This window comes from Chenopodium album, chromosome 24 (assembly GCF_948465745.1).
Source record: "Chenopodium album chromosome 24, dcCheAlbu1.1, whole genome shotgun sequence".
Classification (NCBI taxonomy): domain Eukaryota; kingdom Viridiplantae; phylum Streptophyta; class Magnoliopsida; order Caryophyllales; family Amaranthaceae; genus Chenopodium; species Chenopodium album.
Window position 1 is genome coordinate 24954157 of NC_137857.1, and position 23027 is coordinate 24977183.

Below are 23027 nucleotides of genomic sequence, written 5' to 3' on the forward strand. Positions count from 1 at the left end.
CCTTTAGCATGATCGATCGAGAAGGTTTTTCATTGCAAAGGAGCCGAGATTAACTTTGAATTTGCGTGATTACGAAACAACACAACTCTTAATTACAATAAATTAATATAAAAATACATCTAACAGAAACGTCAACTTGTGTATCTATGAGGTAGAGGGCAAATTTGGTCCTTTTAACACAAAATGCATAAAATTATCCAATTATAAACTCACATAATACACCACATTATTGTTAATAAATAAATATTTACAAAAGACACATTTTTTTTAAATGGTAAAAAGGTCTTGGACGTTTAACCTTTGTGGTCTTTTTAGTCCGGTATTTTCAAGCCAGGCACATGAGACTATAAGAGTAGAGGGAAAGTAAAGTAATCTCTACCCCAAAAATACCCTTAATTAGTTGCAGGATTCGAACTCCAAACCTCTAAGATTTGAGGTAAGAACTTACCAAGTGAGCCAACACATTGTTGTTGATTATAAAGAAAACATACTCAATTCTATGCATGAAGAGTTATTCATTGGAGTATGCTTGGGTAGAAAATATCAACATCGCTGTGTATAAAGCAAATAAGAGCACATTCAAATCATTCATGACTTTCAGCTGACTGTTAAACACAAGGGTGTGAACTTTTCATTTTACTTGTATTTGCTACAAAGGCTAAAAAGCTTTGGTTTTATTGCTTTTGCTAATACAGTTTTACAAGGTACAAGAATGCACACTACTCATCTACATCATAAAATGAAAAATTTACTTACAGTTGCATTAAAGAATCAATGGGTTTATGTCAATTTTGTGAACACAATATATCAAAAATCTACATGCACAATCTACCAAAAATTTACACGCTTTCTAGTATTGACACTATTATTCTGGAGTCAAATCTCGGAACACCTCAAGTCTGTTCTTAGTTTTCATTGAGTCTTGCGGCGTATCTGCTGAGTATTGATGCATCTGCAACATCTCCTGTTCCTCTTCATCAGCCATATCAGCCCAGCTCTTCTGAGATTTAAAGCTTGAGAAATCCCACAAAGCACTGTATGAATCCCTACCCTCATTTTCAGGATTAGAGGTTTTTGTTACTGACAAATTCTCCTTTCTGTCGACACCAGCTGTCATGTCTGAAACTTTTCTGTTTGGAGTTGAATCCATTGGCATATTTGTCATATTCGCAGTCCCCTGCTGGTCAATTTCCGAGCATTTGCTTCTCAAATCTTTGGTAGATTGAAAACCTGAATCTGCAGTGTTTTCAAATTGGAGTCTGCGAGGCAAGCAGCTTACTGGTTCATTCCTGTATGTTCCATTTCTCCAATTCCTGCTGTCATGGCTTAAACTTTTCTTGGGCTGTGTGAAAGGACTCTTAGGGATTCCTCTTGCTGGAACCGATGGTGTGTACGCTCTCTTACAATTGAAACTAGCATCAATTGCAGCTGTGTTACAAACTGAACTTCCAATATTACTTGTGGCAAAAGAATCCCTGGAGTTAGCTCCATCTTTCAGATCAAGTTGATTATCTGAACCTCTTCTGTTGCTGTTTCGGACAGATTCATATGGCTTTTTGTGAGGGGTAAAAGCAAGGAATCTGGCATTTCCATAACAATTTTCCTTTTCTGCTTCACACGAAGATTCATCTGGTTGATTTTCAATTTCAGCCAACAGTCCAGATGCTCGCTCAAAGGACTTGGCATAAGACTCATCCATCAACCCTTCAGGAGCTGAAGCACGGATGACTTGAAGAAGAAACTTAGCTTCAGCTATCCTGTTCATGCACATCAAGCAGATGGCAAGATTACACTGCTTGTTCCTGTCTGGCTCAATTGATAGAGCTTTCCTGGACAAGTTATATAAACAAAATTTAGGTACACCCAAACAAAAACATACTTTGCAAAAGGCAGATGCAGAAATTTATATGCAAATAATTTGCAGAAGGGCGAACCTGTAATACTCCTCAGCAGTTTCATAATCATTTTGTTGCAAGTATGCCCAAGCCAAGTTCCCTAAAAGCCTGTATAAATAAGTTTAGGCATGTGGTAAGACAATGTGTTGCAGAATTGACAGCGATGACAGCCCAATTAAGTTGTTATAATAATCTATTACACCTCACCTTGCATATTCCTGCTCAACTGTAATTTGAACCTTCTTGCCCTGAGATTTTCCCACTTTAACTCTCCTTCCCACAAAATGAAAGCCTTCTTCAACTCGCTTTAGCTTTTGCTGAAGAACCTCAATCTGCTCTTCTAGCCTTCCTGAGCGCTAAACATGTGGAATTCATGCAGGCAATTTTAAAAGAAAAACATTAAACATATGCTGTGCTGAAGTCTCAAACAAAGTACAATTATACCATCATCAGTGTCAAACAAGAGCTATGCCCTTTGGCTCGACTATACATCAGTACTACTATTATCATCATCTGATATGTTATATTAGGCTATGGAGTATCATGTTGCACTTAAATGCAATGTTCTGATGATGTAATTCCAAGTACATTTCTATCAACTCAAGATTATGCAACGGACAAAAATACCAACAGCCTCTCATCCCAAGATACAATTTATAAAAATCTTATGGAAAGTAGCAGACTAGCAGTTAATCTCTAGCTTTCATTAACTTAAGGGAAACAAACAATATAGGCAGTACAAGCAGTTCAGCAAACTTATAAACTCCTAAACCCTTCATATATAGCTAACTAGCAATATAACAATATGTTACTCTACACTTATATTACATCAAATACCAGAGTTGGACCATCAAGTATGTACAGTGTTTGAAATGAATTCCATAATCGAAATAACATAGGTATTACTTCAATAGTGAGCACAAACATCATCCAAACAGACTAGCAACCAGAAGACACATTAATCAAAGCAAAGCAAGGTATTACCTTGTAGAGCTCCACTAGAACATTGTCTAGTGATTCTTGGGAATCAGATGTACAGAGATGGCGAAATGATTTGATCGCTTCAATGGCCTCATCCGACCTATCTAATTGCTTCATTACCACAGCCATATCCTTCAAAGCACTATCTACACGATCACCAGCATTGATGGCATTCCAAAACATGGCAACTGCTCTACTTGGATCTTTCTCAATCAACTTGTGCACAAAAAACACATGATACATTGATCAAATCGCCTAATTCACTCACAAACACAATTAAAAACACTACTAATGCATTTATCAAACTTGCGTTTTTAATGCATTTATCAAACTTGCAACTTTTGAAGAATTTTAAAAATTAAAAAATTAATATAAACCCCAGAATATCAATTTAACTCAAATTAAGAAATACTCTGTTTCAAAAAAAAAAAAAAAAAAAAAAAAAAAAAAAAAAAAAAAAAATTAAGAAATACTCATTCAGATTATACTTTTGTAGTAATTTCAATAAAGAAGCACAAATTCAGATAATAACCCAATTTAGTAATTCCAAGAAATAAGCACAATTCCAGAAAATATCCCAAGAAAATGTGATTTTTTATTTTCTTTTGGGTGAAAAAAAAAAAATCAAAAAACGCAAGTAAAATCCAATTCAATAGCATAAATTCACAAGCAAAGCGCAATTCACAAAAAACCCAGAAGCAAAATTCTAAAAAAAACACAGAAATTAAGAGGCGGAATTCTCAATCAACCCTGAATCATCAAGAAACAGCAAGAAAAACAGAGAAAATTAAAATTTGACACCAAAAACAAAGAAATTATGATTATAAACAAATTTTTCATCTCTTGTTAACTAGCACTATTACTCAAAGTAGTTCAAGCAACCAATCATCCCGCAAATACCCGTATCGGATTCTCGACACTTCGAAGAAATAAGGAAATACCTGAACGTGTTTGGCCTTGACATAAGGAGATTGACCAGAAGGGACTTTGTGAATGACATGAAAAAGATCAGAATTCTTCTTGGTTTGTTCTGACATCCATGATTTTGAAGATATTGAACTGCGTTTTGGAGGTGGAGTGTAAAATCCCTGTAATTTTTCGTCGCTATTATTTCTGTCTTTCCCCATTTTTTGTTATTTTGGTGAAAGTGTCGATTTCTTTGAGGAAGAATTGTTGAATTTTGCAGAGAAACTGGGTTGTTTCTGGGAAAATGGAAGGGAATTAAGGGGGGAATGTAAGAGGAAGAAGATGACGACTAGCCGTTAATATTTAAATTATAGTACATGGGAGCTTTATACCTGTATTTTTTTTTTTTTTTTTTTTTTACCCTTTTGTTTGACAAAGGATTAAAACCAAATCACGCTTTTGTTTTGTTTGGTGAGCTAAAATAAGTGGGTAATTAAAACAGTAGCAAATCTAGCAATAATGCAATATTAGTATTGTTTTTTTCTTTTTTGAAACAAATATTATTGTTTCTAGCTAGTTTTTATTGTTTGGTTTGTTGGGGCTTGCCTAAAGATGGCTCTGGACCATGCCAGGGCGTGCCTTGTGCCAAACTCACGTACTTTTGAGTTACTTAGGCCTGATCCATGACTTAGCCCACGAGTTTCGTACCGTTAATTAGTGAGTCCTACACCCTAGCGTAGATTGGGTACCTACACCCTCATCTAAAGAACACTGTATTAAACATTCTCACCCTCATTTTTCTACAATTTTCTCTTTCGTCATCCCTCCACCCACGTGACTATTATAGCTTGAACCCAAAAAAGATTAAAATAAAATAAAATAAAAAATCAATTTCCTACATTTTACTCTCCTCATTTGAATTTATTATATTTTCTCTCTCCTCAAATTTTACTGTACTACATTTCTCACTTTTTTCTTCATTTTTCTCTTGAACTTATCAAAAACTCCCAAATTTCTCTAAAAAAAATTAAAATTCTCTTAGATCTCAACTAAAACTTTTAAATAAAAGGTTGAAATAACAAAATCGAAGGAATTGAAATTTCTTCAAAACAAAGGTCAAAATTCAAATTGTAACTTAGTTTTGGAAGGAAAAAAAAAGTACAAATCCTAACTTTTTTGCTTTATTCTTTAATTATATTAAAATTTATATAGTAGTTCTTGAATTCTTATAATACATGTTTTTTTTTTATTATATAAGTGATTTATTGTAATTATATGAAAATAATGTTTGGTATATATACTCTATTTGTGTTGAATTTTTCCTCAAAAAAAATTATATAGTGTGTTATTTGATTTCAAAATTGCTGGACATAAAAAATTGAAAACAGAATTTGATTGTCCTTATTTTATAAATAATTTGATCTATTTCGTAGGAGTATAAAAATGTAAATTTAGTTCGTAGCGAAAATTATTTTTGATGAATGTTCATTTTTGTTTACATAAATGTTCATTTTATATATTAGTAAACGTTCATTCACATGATGATCTTTAGAATTATAATAATGTCTATTTTCGAGCTATTTCTTCATTTATTTTCTATAGGTCTAATTAATTTAGTTGACAGTGAAATTTTTTTTGATGCTCAATTGACTTTTAACATTTGGTCATGTTCGTAGTGAAAGATCTTCATTTATATTTTAATACTTATTCATTCTCATATTACACTATATATGATCATTTTCTAATAACAATGTGTTCGTATTTGTATTTGCAAATGATTATTAACTTTTTTTATAAAAAAATTCGATCTCTTACTACACATGATATTTATGTAAGAAAATTTAAGAGATCAAAGTATATATTGGGAAAATATATGTATCAAGAATAGCACACAAGCTATCGTAAATCTATAAAAGGGTATAACATTACAAGAAAGATGATTTTATATACCTTTATTTATACGAAATGTGTTAAATGAAAATGTCCTTTTGTACGATGCATATATGTACAATTTAGAATTTTAAGACTTTCACTTTTAAGCTTACAAACTATTATATATGTATATAATAGAAATCAATAATGGTAATTGAAGTTCATATTTGTTTTGATATTTTTGTTCATATTTGTATTTTAATATGTTCATTTACATATTGGTAAGTGTTCTTTCACACATATATGCACATAATTAAATTAGTTTGATAAAATGTTTATATAATTTAATTAAACGTTCAATTGCACATGAAAAGATATTCATTCAAGTTTAATAATTGTTCATTTTTATATTGTAAAACATTATTTGAATATTAATACCACGAATTAAATATAAAAGACGATGTTCATTGTAATTTGAAAGACAATGTTTACATTTTGAAAGCTAAATAAGCGCTTATTTCTAATTTATGAATTCATTCTAATTATTGGTAACTAGATGATACAAAACATTTTGAGCATGCATATGATATTTCTATTATTGATTGTTGTTCCTTATGAAAGGTAAACCTGACGTGAATGATCAATAATACAAAACTCAATGCTCATATTAGAAAAGCAATATGTTCATAGACATAAAACTAAATGTTCAAACCAACTTCGTGATAGTCTTTTGACTGCCTCGAACAATAATATAGAGTGAGTAAATTTAAGACCGATAAATCATTAGGGGGGAAGAGTAGTGTCCTAAAACGTTGCTTGTGAATATTTTCATATGACTGAGTAAAAAGATAGTTTTAGATGAAACTTGGTTAGAGTCAAGCCAACATTTATCTTAAAATTCATCCTCAAAATTATTAATGTTCATGTTCATATTGATAAATGTTCATTTTCATATTGATACATGTTCAATTCATTTAATAAATATACATTGTGATATTAATACATTGTAAATGTTCATTTTCGTACATATAATGTGCAATTTTATTTTGATAGTATTGTTATTTCAATTTTGATGGACATTCAAATTTATACATATATTTTAAATGATACATGCTCGTAACAAAGTGACAGGATAAAGTCGTATCCCCTAATCAAAAGTAATTACCTAAATCCTCTAACTAAAGTAGATAGGGAAGTCAGGGTCGAATCCACAGGGAAACTGGTCATTCTATTCCTAATTAATTAATATAATCTAAATTATTAAAGTAACCAAATTGTTGTTTGTAAAAAGGAACTATACTACGGAGATCAAGTTTAAGGAGAAAATCAATAATAAGGAAGACTAGGGTCACAGGTTCACCAATAATTAATATTCCGGGATAAAACATAACAATCAATAATTAACATTGCACAAATAACATGATTAACAAGCTCTTGCAATTTATTAATCAACATAGATCTAACAGGCTGTCGCAATTTACTAGATCTAAGTTCCTATTGAAAATAGCCTTTAATATCAAATTAACATCTGCTCGATTCATCAATTCAATATTGCTAAACATTCACAATCAAATTACATCTGCTCGATTCATTATCTAATTGCAAAAAATTAAAACAATTTAATAACAAATTATCATGCAATATCAATAATCAATAAAATCAAATTATCCGTTCATATTAATTGTGGATCCCCATAAACCCTAGAATTAAACTACACAGACATAATTAAATCTAAACTAAGCAAAGCAATTAAATAAGCCATAAGAAATTAAAAGAATAAAATTACTGAAATAAATAAGGAAGAAATTGTTACCGAATCGACGGAATTACAAAGTGAAGTTAAGAACAAGGAAAAGAGTTGAGAGAAAATGTAGAGAGAGAAAATAAAACTAAGTAGAGAGAGAAAGTCTAAGAGAGAAGGTGAGTGAAAATTAATACCGGTTGCAAGTCATTTGGGTGCAATAGAAATTAATACCCCTAAAGTTGGGAGTGATAGATAATAAACGAAAGTTGGGATTAATTTCGACGGACGGGGCAAAGTTCAGATTAATGGAAGCAATATTTCCTATTATTAAACCCAAGGGATTAACATATCGATGACATGTGTCATATTTTGTCATCATAACATTTATAACATAGCGCCACATAGATGATGACATGACAACACATTAGTATTTGGATTAGATTTAAATCATTACATTCCTTGAAATTCCCAACTTTTCATTATCACTATTCTACAACTAATGTCATTTTTATTGCTTAATTAACATTTATATATGAATTGTAACTTTTCATTAAGCATTTTTTTTATTTTCTTTCTTAATTGTAAAACAAATACCACTACAATTCTCTTTCTATCCCAACTAATTTTACTATTTTTATTTTATTATTTAAACTTAAGGTATTGGTTCCAAAATATTATCTAAACTCGAGGTAATTTTTTCATTTTGTAATTAAACATAACCCGGGGCATTGTCCGGGCTCCAAACAAGTTAGATATTTAAACCAAAAAAAGAGAGATGTTTCTTTAAAAAAAAAAAAAAAAAAAAAAAAAAAAACAAAGTATAGGATGTTGGTGTCCCACAAGCATCTTATGATATTTAATGACCGGTTTATGTTTACATATTCAACTAATTCATTAATAAAATCATTAAAGCCATTACTCAAAATTAATAAAAGATAGTCATATAGGCCCAACGAAGTTTAAAGTATAGTAACAAAGGACAATGAGGGTTGGATCTTGGATGGACAAGCAACATTGAGAGTTTCCTTGAGATGTTGGGGAAGAGCAGTCTTTCACTCTTTCAGACCACAAGCTACATACAGAGGTACGCCGTAACCAGGGTTGCGAGAGGGACTGATATATTATCATCAATTTGCTCTGTTGTTGGAAGCGATTCAACAACTGTTGCTACGAAAGAAACTACTGCAACCCTCTGGGCTGTGAGATTCCAATCAAACTGGAAGTAACCCAGAACTGAAAAGTAGTAAAGCATCCTGAGGCATCAACAACGGATAGCTATGCATCAAATCATTGGGGGAAAATACAAACTCACTCTGGCACATTACGGGTTAATTTTGATTAATTTGAATCGTCAAGAAAGAAAGAGCAATTTTACCCCATAGATATCAAGAAACCAAATGTGAACATGGAAATGCTACCAGCCCAACTTTTTTTCTGGTTATAAGGTAACTTCACATAACCGAATTTTCTTCCCATGATATCAGCAATTCCTGTGGCTCCCATAGTCAGTAGAGAAACTTTTGCAGGAAAAAAAAAAGAAGCTAACAAATTATCAGCTTATCTGTAAGGAAAGTTGAGGACTTTACCATCACCACCAGACATCATTGCCAATAACAACAGGCCAACTGGAGAATCACGCCAGAAGAAAATGGCAGATAAAGCTAGAATCAGAACATAGTATAATGGACCTCGTAGCAATTCCCTGCAATTTCAAGAAATAGCAAACTGTCACAGACATGCAATAGAGCATCAAACAATTTTTTCTTAAAGGATTAGAGTAAATTACTCAGGTTTGCCTTCTCGAGTAACAGATTTGATGAGGCCTTCATCTGTTGCAAGTGAGAGTCCATTGACCACAAGTCTCAAACCATTTATTAATGGAGCAAGAGACGCAAAATACCGAGCTTCTGGTGAGGTGCTATTCTAGAGTCACATTGATGAGTTTAAAGGTTTTTATATATAAAAAAATTTGTAGTAATAATAATTTTTTTCAATTTTCTAGATAAAGATGAAGAAGAAGTACCTGAAAAGAGGCCAGGCAGCCACAAAAAGCAACCCAGATATTATATGGACAAGCTTTCTGCTCAAATTCTGCTCCATAGAAAAGGAACTAATTTAAGATTCAAATTGCCTTTGTGTTTTTTCCTAAAAAAATAAACAAATAAATGTACTATTTGAAATTTAGCACCTACTTATTGTATGCATAGGACAAGTTCGCCATCAATTATCAAATACCTAACTAAAGACCCTTGGGAGGTGCAAGAGGCATGCTTCCCACAAACAAAACACAATTAAAGCTCAGCTTTAGGTTAAGAGACTTATAAGGTAAACTCACAAGACTTCCAATTAATTGAACATTAATAGATAACTGGGCCATGTCAAAGCTATTAAGTTAACACATTGATAACTTCAAGCTTGTTTGCAGTTTACATCAACAAATTGACCAAATTATCATCAATCTTGTCTTGTGGGGCTATGAGAATGACAGACACAAAGAGAAAAGATGAAGAAATAGTAGAGGCCAGGATGAGATGGGATTGAATATCTTGTAATTTTAGAGGAAAATTGATGGCACTTGAATCATCTGAACCATATAAAGTACTACAAGTCTATAACACATCCATGATCTACACTGACAAGTATCTTTGATATAGGCACTAGAAATTTAGAACCATCAATCTGTCTTGGACCTACAGAATTTCGCCTCTCCTACACAGTTTCTGTACCATGGAGTAGGAAGCTTGAGACGAACAACAAAATAAAGGTATCAACAGAATGGGGTTTTGTAAAACTTGTAGCGAGACTATAGTTAATAAGACACAAATGTTCTGTTTTCTTTTCCCCATAGCTTTCAAAATGCATCAAGCTGCAAAACCATCCTAGATTATTAAAGAACTAACCACTTATTCCTGGAGTATCCACAATCACACAGGCTGATGGCTAGCCTGCAAATCGTGTAAAATTGTAATAGCCGCAGTGCCTTATATTATACGGAAGGGCAGAGAACCAAGGTGGTTTTGTCAGAACATTTCCTTTAATGGAACTTCTGAAAAGTAAAAAGTCTAGTATCTAAAAAAGGACTACAACTGCAAGAACGATCAATGGAACTTTACCCTTTAATAAATCGATATTCCAAAAGATTTTAACAAAAAGTTCCAGCATGAATTTATAAGGATGCTTGTCAAGGAAACTCCGTCCAATATATTACAATTTTTCCAACATATTCATCTTTTAGACGCTTAACATTTAAAGAAGGCGTGCCTAATATAGGGCTAGGGAGTCTTATGATTACAGGCAGTTGTTTCCATTAGACCCTTGATCCAAAATGTAATATTATTACCCAAAAATAATCAAAGTGTTTGATAACAAAACATTAATGAGGAAAACCAAGGAAAAGTGCAAAAAATGTACCAATTCCTCATTTTTTCTTGTTTGTTTGTTGAGAAAGAAAACAGTGGAAAGGTAACAGTTGCAGCTATAATTGGGTCATTTAGTTTTGCATAGTTTTTTTTTTTTTTTGTTACAAAGTCAATCAGATAAAATTGCTAATTTCAACAGCTTTCCTCATTGAACTAACAAACCAACTAATGAAAAACTGTGTAAACTATATCACTTCTCAAGAGCTTTGCTCTGCTCATTAATCAATCAAACAAAATAACATAATAACAACCTCGAATTCGATATGGGCAAAATCATGCAATCTTAAAAACTAATTTTCCAAAATTACCCATTACCCTTATCATGAAAAACTCAAAAGTCAAAACACCCCGAAATTCCTTTGTTGCAACTAAAAATCAACGGAGGTAGTATTAAAAATTTCAAATGTTGAACCCATCACTAATTTCTGAGCCAATATAACATACAATCCTCATTACAGAAGAATCCAAGTCAAAACCCCAGCTCAAAATTCTAAATTAAAGACTAATTAATTTGAAATTTAAAAAGGAATTAACCTGAGAAATGATGTTGCGGTTAGTGAGATTATCAAAGACAGAAACAAGAGAGTAACCACCAGTGATTAAAAAAGCAGTAGCGCCGACATCCTGAAAAAGCGCAGCATCAGAAGAGAGTAACGCGCGCCTAGAAACTACTGTGGATGCTGCTGAATTGAGGTTGAGTGAAGTCTTTGAGAAGGGGTAATGATGACAATTGAAATGGAAGAATGTGAGGTTAGAGTAGGAAGGACACGGTTGAGCCGTGCCGAAAGACCGTGAACAATGGTGGTGGGTTTTTAGTTTTAGATGTATCGTCATCGTTGCGCCTTCAGTAGTAATGGAGGTCATTGCTGTTCTTCTCGATTATTGAATTATGTCATCATATGTTTGATTAAGTATGTACTCCGTATATAATAAGGGGTGATGGCCACATGTTTTTAATTTTTTTTGAGGGCAACATGTTTTTTTTTTTTTTTTTTTTTAGTAATGGTCCTATGTACAAAGTAATTTATACAATCTTGATAGGTATTAGTCGAATTTGTTAAAAATTTAAAATTAATTGTTACGGTAGTTTTAAGTTAGATTTCGAGGTTTATTAGAAGTATTGTAGCAACTTTGATTCACGAGCGTATCAATTAGAGCTAGAGCTTGCTCAACTCGTGATCATTATTTTTTCAAATCTAGCCAAGCAAATTTGAGTCAAGTTTTTAATTGAGTTTTGACCGAGTCCAGTTCGAGTTGCTCGTAGGCTCGTAGCTACTCAACTCAATAAGATTATCAAACCCAACGGCTTCTAGTTGCAAAACAATTATGAACCACAAGTCCTCAACTCTTATCAAGTGTTTCCTAAAATTTAGGCCAACGTATAGTCGTACAGTATCCCTATGAAGAGTATGAACATATTGGAATTTTGGAATGCCCTGCGCCCCTGCCCCTACACCATACAAAGTACATGTAAGTGAGCAGCTGAGCACAATATCGTATCGCATCTTCCAAACATATCAAAGTTGAAATCAAACTCAGCATTGATAGCTGTAGATATAGTAAAAGCAGGTAATGTGTCGGATTTCGTTTAATTAGCAAAATTTGATACAAGTAGGGTAAAACATATATAGTCACACCAATTACACAAACCAAAGAGGGTCAGGGGCATTCACATGGATATGCCCCCATTCAACTAAATGACCATCCTTAACAGAACAAACAAAAGATATACTCTATACACCATTCTCTGCAGCTCTTTTCGGGATAAGTTTTTCTATGATGCTCTTTAGTGCAGGAGCACTCGCAGTGCATTTCTGATCTTCAAAACAAGATTTGCCTTCTTCAGCTGCCTTGCAAAGTTGGGGATCCAATGGCACTTTACCTAGAAAAGGGACCCCCATTTCTTGACACATCTTCATGGCACCACCACCACTACTGTCAAAAACTTCGCTATATGCCATTAAATTCAGTAACTCGGGTGCTCTCTCTTTCATGTATTGCAAAGCCCATTCTGTGACATCGCTCTGTTCACTAGTCCCTGACTGCTTCAAGAATTTAATATCTCTCAATGGTTGGCATAAGCCACTCATGTTCTCTACCACCCCAAGAACCTTAATACCGACTTTTTTGCAGAAGCTTACTTCTTTCCGTACATCAATCAAAGATACTTGCTGAGGAGTTGTGACAATAATTGCACCATCTATGCCAGTCTCCAGAAGGCATTGAACGATTGAAATGTGTTCATCAGAGGTGCCCGGTGGAGCATCGACCACAAGATAATCAAGCTCTCCCCAATACACATCCTTGAGAAACTGCTTGATAAGACCATTCTTGCGAGGGCCCCTCCAGATCACAGCTTCATCTGGGTTAGGAAGCATGAAACCGATGGACATGACACCAAGGTTGGACTCAACGTAACAAGGGGACCATCCAAGATTGCTCTGATGGATGTCTTGCCCTTCTAGGCCAAGCATTTTTGGTATACTCGGTCCACAAATGTCTATGTCAAGTAAACCGACCTGGTAATCCATGGCTGCTAGGGCAAATGAGAGCTGAGCAGAGAATGTGCTCTTCCCAACCCCTCCCTTGCCCGACAAAACCAGTATTTTGTGCTTCACTGTTGCCATTCTCTCTGCTATTGGAAGCAAGTCTGCATAAGCATGGAAAAACATAACCATTAGAGGTCTTGGCATGATAACATTTGGACACACCATATTTCACAGTAACTACCCAAAAAATGGCAATAAAGGACCAACATAATTTTTATAGTATTACCCAGTCCAACAACAAGAGAGCAAGGGTATCATTATTACAACAACAACAACAAAGCCTTAATCCCAAAATGATTTGGGGTCGGCTAACATAAATCATCATAAGAAACTGTCCGACAAAGAAAAAAAAAAAGTATATAACAAGATAACCAGTTCAAACTGTTTGATAAAAGGTGTGTAAAGTGAGCGAGGGTATCATTAACAACAGTAAATAAAACCTCATCTATACTTCAAGTCAGGGAAATATAAAAATTCTTTATTCAGTCCTCATTTGTACCACCATTATGTTCTCTCAAGCCCAATTTGGATGACAATAGGCGCACTAAAGCCTAGATGGTGGCCAACTGCTAGAAGAAAAAGACAAGTCCAGTCAAACAAAATTCTAATTCTCTATCAGAATCATGGAAGAAATCCTATGGAGAGATCCCCTGACAGTCAAGGTGCAAGTCACAAGCATTTGGGTAGAATGTGAACAAGATCTGTACCCAAAGGCCAAAGCTCATAAATTGTAGGCAAAGTGTAAAAGTCCGTTTCAATGCGAGAGGCTGCAAATTGAAGCACCAGATTCACCAAGGTAGATAGCAATTAAAATCTAGCAAACAAGTCAATGGCATGTGCAAATTCCAGGTCGATGTGAAGTTATAGCAGTAAAGTAAGAAGCCTAAGGGGAAGGGTCAAGAGCACAAACAAGGAGGTATTGCAGCAGTGGAGCAAAAACAATGATATCACGGCTAGAGTCAGACAAAGGTGAAAGTCCCCAAGAGGGGAGCATGTCATAAAATATTAGCAAGCTTGCAGCCAAGCAGTTGTTCTAGCCTAAATTATATGACAACTAACAAGATTAACAAATCAGTACATTATTTGATGTTCTACCACCCACTCAGTGCACCAACTAAGGTACTATACTTATCCATTGACCATCAATTTGAAATTCAGCCAACATTAACAACCCGGAAATACAATGGCTTTTGCAGAGGAGCTATAATTGAGAGTATAATGTCAATGTTATTGGATGTATCTATAAAGCATCATAAGATGATGAACAAACTGACAAATGAGTAAAAAGACACCAAAGCAATATGCAGTTTCAATCCAAAAATCCATGTCCACACCAGTGATCCATATACATAGCATTCTGACAAATAAACACACAACAAAGCAATCACATTCACTAGATGTTACAGAGACTAAACTAGACAAGCTAATAAACTAGCATGGTATATATTCATCTCTTTCCCGGGGAGAAGCTCATGGAAAACCAATTGTCTTAAATTCTGTAATCACCCAAGCTTCTACAAGTAAAGGGCCACACAACATGAAAACAAAATGTACACCAGTGGACTGTAGTTCCAAGAAAACCAATGCTCAAAATGTGCCATTTCACGGAATAATATAGGTTAATGTGAAGATTCAAATTACTAAACAAACTCATTTTCTTTTGTAACATTAACATCATAAATTACAGATAATATTGAAAATGTTCCGTTTGACGCTTGCATGTCTCTTTAATATTTGAGCGAAAACCTCAATTCAATATCAAGTGGCGTAGGTAAACATGTTCAAACCATAATATATTTCAAGAATATCTAACTCTCTACTTTAATAAATCTCATAACAATCCGCTTATCTAGAATCTAATTATCTAACAGCATATATTTACCTGGATCAGGGCCTTTGGGTGCAGTGGCACAGATTTGTTGATTTGGGCAGCCTTGGCATGCATCTGACTTTCCAGCTTCTTCAGATTGAGTACCAGGGCAGTCTGATAGCAAAAAAGATACTTAAAATATTAACAAGTAGTCTAAGAAATAAACCTCAATAACTATGATAGCTTCAGAAAAGTTAAACATTGAAATTGTTTGGTAAATGGAACTAGGCTAGCCTTTTATTATCACTTTTGATTTCTTAAGAAGTTCAAACAGCCAAAAGTATATATTTTGTCATAGACATTTTTAGCTAAATGTATAACGAACTGCAGAAACTTAAATACCTGCTTTCTTAGCCAAAAATGAAAAGATTGAATAGTATAAACATTAACACTGATCAAATGGACCAGCCAACACAAAGCAGATGATTGCTAAACAAGGCCAATATAGAAACAACAGATAAGAAAATGAGGAAACTTACGTTCATTTGCATCTTCAGGAATTTCACCATTCCCACTGTTCTCCATTTACTTACAGCTTCAAAACTTCTGTAGTTACAAGACAAATAAATTTCATCAACAACAACAACACAAATGACATAGTGCCAAATGATATGCGCTTAACCAATAAAGGAACCATCCTCGAAATATGAAGCAAGAAAAATAAAGAGATAAGTTACAGAAACTTAATAAAGAAAAGAGAGAGTGTAAGTTAGAGAAGACAAGAGAATACACAAGGAGCAAGAAAACAAGGGTGGTGTAAAGTGGAAACTCAACAAAGAACTCCAGGTTTGCCTACCCCTTACAATCCCATCACTTTGCCACTCTTTAAGCCTCCTATCTAGTTTGCCTTACATTGCTAAACCGCCTTTGGCAATTCTAAATTATGACATAAAAAGGGCCATGTGTAAACTATGATGTACCCCAATTGTAATAATAAACCCTCTTGTCTTTCAAACACTCTATTCTACACACTGCGCTAGCTCCCACACACATCTCCTAATTATATCAATATATATATCCGCAAGATGACTTTCTTTGTAAAAGCCCACCAAAGCACTTCCCGAGGTACTCTATAATACCTTTCCAAATCAACGAAAACCAAAGTAAATCATTCTTATCTTTAAGTTTCTCTAATGTGTACATTTCATTTAAGAATATACAACAAAGATTTTGAAATAAAAACAAACAAAAACAATAGAAAGAAAATAAAAAAAAAGTTAACATTTCAAACAATATCATTAAACTTTTTACAAGCAAAATCCAAGGAAATTAAATTATAATTTCATAGATACCGCGATAAGCCTAAGACTAAAGAATCTCTAAACATGATTAAATTTAGACCTTATTTGTACAATAATCTTAAGGAAAAAATATATTATCAAATGAGGTCATTAGATTTTCATTACAAGTAATATTTACTTTTCAAATGTGAATTTTCACAATTATTAATACAAAATTACATAAAACACATCCACATAAACTGACAAAGTTCTCCACATTTTGGACAGCTGAAAAACGGACAGGTTTCCTATTTTAAACCAACACATACCCAAATTTTCAAGCGGAAGCATGATTAAGATTGAAAGCGCTACCGCCAAAATTATCTTGAAGGTAAATGCAAGGCCTAACTAGTCACAACTCACAAGCTTTGAGTCCAATCTCAGGACTACAAACCCTTGTACATGTTAATTTGATATAGTAAATTTTTTTACTAAACATAACTTATTTATTAACCAACAGAAAACATCTTCTTCTAGGTATCGTATCGTTTTCCCAATAGTTCATCACAGGCCTACTGTAAGTTTTCAGACTGACGAAAACCCAAAACATAAAACACACACATCAACAGAAATTAAGTATCACCACTTCATTTTATTCAAAATAGTTTACCTTACAAACGTCCAAAGAAATAGAGGAAATACAACTCACTTCAATATCAAATTCTATCTTTCCATCACCATCAAAAATAAATTAAGGAAGTACATGAAATTACAACATTCAAATCATTTGACACCCATCAAATATTTCTAATTTTCGTTTCCTGAATTGAAATATTCGATTCAGTAATTCAATCGTTTGTAGCTTAGACACCCATCAATTATTTCTAATTCGATCTCACCGTTCAATATAATAGTAGTATGAAATCAAACCCTAGATGCTAATCAACAATAACCAAAAAAAACAAAAAAAAGAAATACCTTGAATAGAGGAGAGAAAGCGCAGCAACCGCCTTAACGTCTCTCGCGAGGTGCTGGTGCTCCGTCCTTAATCTCGGGCTGCTGTTTGCCTCCTCCGCGTGTGTGTGTTACCCTCTTCTCCGCGTGTCGTCTCTGTCTTCCCCTTAATAATTGAGGGTTTTTTTTTTCTCAGTCTTTGTGCTGCTGCCGCTTCTTCTAATATTTGTGGGATTTTTGGAGTAATCCTCGGTGCATAGCTCCTATTTGCAAATTTTGCATATAGGAGGGCAAGGTGGTAATTTACGGTGCCTTAATCAGCTGATGATAGCTTTTGTTTTTTTTTTTTTTTTTTTTTTTTTTAACTTGATGACATGTCATTGCCCCGTTTTGAATTTAAAATGTAACGGAGTGTTGTTGAGTGAAATGAGAATTCTTTTCATTTCTTCGAGGCAAAATTTAATTGCTTCTCTCTCTCCTTTGCTTCTCTCTCTCTTCGTCTTCTTTCCTCGTTCTTCTAAGCTTCTCTTCGTCTCCATCTGCCACATTGGTTCGTTTGTTGACGCTAGTTGTGGTTTGGCTGCTTCGTTCGTTCGGTTTTGTTGAGTAGTAGTTCGCTGAGTTTAAAGGTAAGGTTTTAGTTCTTTAATTTTATTGTGTGTTGTGATGAAATGGACTACGGATTCATGATATGATGTTGCGATGTTGATGTGTTGTTGATTTATTTCGTTTATTTGCATGCTTTAATTGTTAACTAAGTTAAATTTAGGGAACTCGCGAATAAGTAACCTTCAAATTGAATTAGGTTTCTCGCGTATGGAATTATGGGTTTGGTTTTTTTATTTTGATTTGTTGTTTGCTATGTTCATGCTAAATTTTGCTGAATTGTTTGAAATTGGGTAATTAGGGTTTGTTTGTGCGCGCAATTGAATTAAGAATTCTTTGGAATTTAGATTGTTGTTTGAAGATTGTGATGTTAGAGATTACTGTTGTTTGGTTAAATTATGGGAAAATGAACCAATAAACAATGAAATGTGGTCCTTTTGTGTGTAGTTTTTGGAAATTGCTTGTTATTTTGCTAAGCTGGTTTATTTTGGTTCTTTGGTTGAACTGAATTTGCTGAGTTGTAGCTTATCTTGCCAGAGGTTGCTAGAGTAAGCAGGTTACTTGTGTACTTTGGTAGAACTGAATTTGGGGAGTTGTTGTGTAATGTTTGGTTACTAGGTTAGGAGTAATTGTAGTACCCAGTTAAAACTTGGATAGTAGACATCCATAAATAGTATTGAGCATTACAATGATTTATTTGTTTTTTATTTCTGATTTTTATTCTGTGTTTACTCGGGGGTTGATTTGTGATATGTGATTAATAGGATTGAGCAGTGAAATAATTTCTTTTGTTCATTTGTGATTTGTTAGTTGGTGGTTTGTGAAGTGTTAGTTTATATCTATGTTCATTTACACTATAGAGTAATGAAGAAGAAGAATTCTGTTAGTGGTAGTGTGAAGAGGGATGTGGTGAGTGATGGGGTTAAAAGCAAAGGGAAGAAGAAATTAAAACCTACTGATCCAGTGTTTGAACAAGAGGAGTTGGAGGATACTAGTCAGGATACCACTAATGTTTCTGATGAAGACTGTTCAGAGTATGATGTAAGTGAAAATGGTGAGGAGGATGAGTCAGATCCTGATGATGATGAGGATTATGATGAGGAAAAAGAAGGGTGGAAGGAACTAGCAATGAAGTTGATGCAGGATCAGATGAGATCTGGAAAGAGGAAGGGAGGTAAACAAGCTAAGTGAAAAGCAAAGCAAAAAAGGCAAAGGTAATAGTTTGGAATGGTATTTAGTTGTGATTAAGTACTGTATTAATTTGTGACTAGATGATTAACATGGTTTATACTCTACAGGTTGGGGTTAAGAAGACACAAGGTGATAGGGTTAAGGAGAGAGGGATTGTTGTTAAGACCCAGTCCAGAACAACTCAGAAGGTAAATTTGTCAGTGTTGGTGTTGATGTATCTGATGATAAGTTATTATATTTCAATTAGAAGCTTGCCATGCTGAGATGCATGCGTTTGTTGTGTTTTGGAATATTTTTGATGTATAGATATTTTGGTGTTGTGTAGGCACCAAACTTGAATGGTGTGAAGGCGTTTAGTACCTTGGTTCAGAAGTTCGATGATGGAAGGAAAAAGTTAGTTGAAGAAATGGGGTTTGGAGGGCTGCTTTCTTTACCACTATCCTATCTTCCCCGCAAATTTGCTTACTAGATTATGTCTAGGGTGTTAGCAGATGGGTCCATGGTTTTTGGTGATGATTTTGTGCTACCGTTGACTGCTGTCCAAGTGGAGTATGTCCTTGGTATACCCAGGGGGTTGAAGATAGTGCTATCATCAATACTAGAAGAGAAGTAAGCTGAGTTCAGTAGAATAAAGTCATTGTTTGCAAAGGGTGATAGCATTAATTTGGCAAATGCAGCTGGCTCATTGGTTTGAGCAGATCCAAAAAGGAAGGTGTTGCCTCTTACGACGGAGACGGAGAAGACTGACTTCAAGATTGGGTTTTTGGTTGTTGCTTTGGGGTACATATTGTGTGCAAAAACAAACTCAACTAATCTTGCAGTAGCTTTGAGTGCAGCTCTTTTGGCGTATGATGATGCTGCCAACTATGACTAGTGCACATTGGTGCACAACTGGACGGGTTCTGCATCAAGGAGGTTCCAAAAGAAATTAGACGATCAAGGGTATGCTGCAGGAACCGGTGGCTGTATTATGTTTGCTTTGGAAAGTGTTTATCTGAACTTTGTGTTGTTGTAATTTTTGGCGGAAAGTTTGAATCTCTATATGATCCCTATTATTTTATATATGCAGATATTTTATCTTCATCATCTTCATCGTGTGCCTATGTCATGGGGCTTGACACTGAGGCTGAAGGCATGGTCTCAGGATGTAATAAACAAAGTTGTTGCTGATGATTAATTTGATTCGGGTGACTATGGGAGTACTCCGGTAAGATTATTTTGCGTTTTGAGGGGGGGGGGGTTAAATGTGTGAATATATTTGGGTGTTGCTTCTTCTGATTATGTTGTGTTTTTCTTAAGTCGTTGAATATCGCCTATGGTGAGGAGCATCCATTAGGTCCCGTGATTTTGAGCGAACGGGTGGTTCAAAGAATGCTCTTGTAGACAAGGTTGTAACAGAAGTGCCTGTTTCAAGGTCTGAGTCTGTGATGGATGATGAAGGAATTATGGATAAGGTGGTAAATTTTTGTGTTAAAGGTATGGATTTATGTATATCTCTGTCAAGGGTTATTTGATATATGTGAATATTGTTGTTGGTAGGTGGTGGAGAAGGTGATGGAGCGCGTGACTCCACAGATTAGTCCTGCACCTGTAGTGGATATTGAGGGAATCATGGAAAAGGTCTGTACTTGACTGTATTTTACAAGTATCATGGTGAGTAGAAATTTGTGTTTCTTTGTCAAGGGTTGTTGTAATTGTCTTTACATCTTGTGTAGGTTGTTGAGAAGGTGATGGATCGGGTGAATCCTCGTTGAATTCCCAACCCGTTGTAGTTGTGAAATAGACTAGTCAGGAACTGTTTAAACTTGTCTATTTTTTTTTTTAGGTTATGTGATTTATTTCATTTTTGGTTGATGTAGGTGGTGGAGTGCGCACTGGATCGGATTACCCCACAGTTGATGATTGCTTCGGATAATAGAACGCCCTGTCTTTATCAAGGGGTGACTGATTTGTTCGCACAGGGCATCGCTACGGCGAAAAAAATAGAGAGTTGGCTGGGAAATCTCTGCAGGATTCAGTTGTGGTTGATGCATCTGCAAGTGGAAGCCAGGGTTTAGGTATGGCTGCTCCAACTGAGTCTGAATGTGAGAAGTTGGTTGTGGCTAATCCTACAGCAAGTGAGTGTCAGAATCAGTGTGACACCTTGTCTCCTAAAAACCCCGTCCAGGCGGGTTTGTTGAACGAAGGCGATAGGTTGCAGGCTGGTTTAGCTGATGATTCTATAGGTGAGAACCTATCAATGACATTGATTGAATAGACGGGGGGTATAGATGTACTAGGTGACTTGGAGAAGGAGGGGTTGGTTAGTTCTGGGGTTGAGAAGAAGGAAGCAGATGTGAATGCTGCTCAGGAGTTAGGTGTTGTAGATAGTGACCTGAATGAGAAAGTCAGTGTCAGTGGGGATGAGTTGGAGGAAGAGGATGATGTAGCGAGTAATGGCTTTGTGCTGGGTTTCTTAGGTACCACGGGCACGTGTGTGTACGTCGATAAGGGAGTAACTGAGGATTCTTCTGATGGTGAACAAGAGGAAGTTGAAGAAAGGGGTGGTACCGCCGACAAGCGTGTGGTAAAACCAACTGAAGCCGCGTGCTCCCAGAAGGTGTCTGACACAAGAAGGCATACTACGTAAGAGAGTCGTATGCTACAGTATGTCCGTGCGTGGAAGGAGCTTAATGGTCCTTTGTGGTACACTTCTTACGCAGTATTTTATATTTTCTTGATTTTAAATTTGTGAATTTCCTGTTGTGGTTTTTTCCATGACTGTGTTTTTAATGCTCATTGGTGCAGTCCTTGTCTCGTATTGTAATACCCGAGATTTTAAAACTTGATTTATTATACTCTAATTTTATTTTATTAGCTTAATTAAAGTTTAATTTATATTTTACCCAGTATGACTATTTTATTCTTAATCTTATTTTATGATTATATTATTTCAGAACCTAATTATACGAAGCAAAGTAATTATTTCAAAATGTATTTCGGGTTAATAAGTCATATTTTTATGTTTTGTCAAATATTGAAAGATTTACATAAAATCTGTATTTCTTTCCGAGAAGGTGAAATTACCAAAATGCCCTTATGCATCGAAAAAGGACAAAATCCACCTCTTCCTTGTTCTTTCTTCACGGTTAAGCATTGGAAGTCAAAATTTGCTTCTTTCCCATTGGATGTTCAATTGTTTCACTTATCATCACAACAAAAGTCAGGTGATCAGCTTAATTTTCATACTTATCAAATTAATATAGTAATCTTGATCTTTACTCTTCCTTCTCTTATAAGTTTCTTGTACCAAGTTATTAACACCCATAAGTTTGACTACGGAAGAGACACCTGACAACACTATTGCCGCAATCACCGTGCCATTTCCCTGCTCCAGGCCGTTGATGCCAACCTTATTCTTACCGTCGACCAAGCTCATACACCGCAGCCACGCACTCTTCTTCTTCTTCCATTCGTGTCATGTTTGGTGAAACCGAGAACACTATTTGAGACTACTCTGTACACATGAAACCAAAGTGAGCTTATTTTGTTTGCTCTTATTTTGATTATAAGTTTGTCCTTTATTTGAGATACAAACTCTTTAACTTTCTTTGAAAACGATTATGTAGATATTTTGATGATAATTAAGAAAATGATGTTAAAAATATAGTAGTAGCTTGCTATCTAATTTCTATGTTTGTTCTTATTTTACTCTTAAAAGTGTAGTGTTTGTTTATATTCTAATATTATTTTGCACAAGGAATTGATGATTATGTACTTCGTACATTCAACTTCCTAAAAATGAGTTTTGATACTAGAGCAATTTGAGAGTTCTCTAAAT

The 23027-nt window shown here is 34.7% G+C and overlaps 3 protein-coding genes across 3 annotated transcripts; all 3 read right to left on the reverse strand.

Moving 5' to 3' along the window:
• Positions 1–764: 764 nt before the first annotated feature.
• On the reverse strand, positions 765–4133 carry LOC145612274 (uncharacterized). The gene is made up of 5 exons (XM_081667652.1): positions 3818–4133; positions 2880–3092; positions 2103–2251; positions 1935–2003; positions 765–1829 (listed from the first exon to the last, which is right to left on the reverse strand). The coding sequence occupies exons 1-5, from the start codon at positions 4001–4003 to the stop codon at positions 866–868; spliced, it is 1581 nt and encodes a 526-aa protein (XP_081523778.1). The 5' UTR covers positions 4004–4133; the 3' UTR covers positions 765–865.
• Positions 4134–8206: 4073 nt separating this feature from the next.
• Positions 8207–11713, reverse strand: LOC145611790 (phytol kinase 1, chloroplastic-like). The gene is made up of 6 exons (XM_081667158.1): positions 11352–11713; positions 9422–9489; positions 9185–9316; positions 8985–9100; positions 8774–8888; positions 8207–8651 (listed from the first exon to the last, which is right to left on the reverse strand). The coding sequence occupies exons 1-6, from the start codon at positions 11679–11681 to the stop codon at positions 8471–8473; spliced, it is 942 nt and encodes a 313-aa protein (XP_081523284.1). The 5' UTR covers positions 11682–11713; the 3' UTR covers positions 8207–8470.
• A 661-nt stretch (positions 11714–12374) lies between these two features.
• LOC145611389 (cytosolic Fe-S cluster assembly factor NBP35-like) lies at positions 12375–17612 on the reverse strand. Its single transcript, XM_081666714.1, has 4 exons — positions 17435–17612; positions 15716–15782; positions 15249–15350; positions 12375–13467 (listed from the first exon to the last, which is right to left on the reverse strand). Exons 2-4 carry the CDS (start codon positions 15759–15761, stop codon positions 12551–12553), a joined length of 1065 nt encoding a protein of 354 aa, XP_081522840.1. The 5' UTR covers positions 15762–15782; positions 17435–17612; the 3' UTR covers positions 12375–12550.
• Positions 17613–23027: the final 5415 nt, after the last annotated feature.

Bases quoted from the DNA above. Each gene is read 5' to 3' on its own strand.
- LOC145612274 (XM_081667652.1), bottom strand. From the start codon at position 4,003: ATGGGGAAAGACAGAAATAATAGCGACGAAAAATTACAGGGATTTTAC. The intron at 2,252-2,879 runs GTAATACCTTGC...CCACATGTTTAG, and splicing joins TTCTAGTGGAGCTCTACAAG to CGCTCAGGAAGGCTAGAAGA. The intron at 2,004-2,102 runs GTGAGGTGTAAT...TTATTTATACAG, and splicing joins GTTGAGCAGGAATATGCAAG to GCTTTTAGGGAACTTGGCTT.
- LOC145611790 (XM_081667158.1), bottom strand. From the start codon at position 11,681: ATGACCTCCATTACTACTGAAGGCGCAACGATGACGATACATCTAAAA. The intron at 8,889-8,984 runs GTAAAGTCCTCA...TGGGAGCCACAG, and splicing joins AATGATGTCTGGTGGTGATG to GAATTGCTGATATCATGGGA. The intron at 8,652-8,773 runs GTAAAATTGCTC...TTGATGCCTCAG, and splicing joins GGTTTCTTGATATCTATGGG to GATGCTTTACTACTTTTCAG.
- LOC145611389 (XM_081666714.1), bottom strand. From the start codon at position 15,761: ATGGAGAACAGTGGGAATGGTGAAATTCCTGAAGATGCAAATGAAC. The intron at 15,351-15,715 runs GTAAGTTTCCTC...TTTTGCTATCAG, and splicing joins TCCTGAAGATGCAAATGAAC to ACTGCCCTGGTACTCAATCT. The intron at 13,468-15,248 runs GTAAATATATGC...ATGCTTATGCAG, and splicing joins ACCCAAAGGCCCTGATCCAG to ACTTGCTTCCAATAGCAGAG.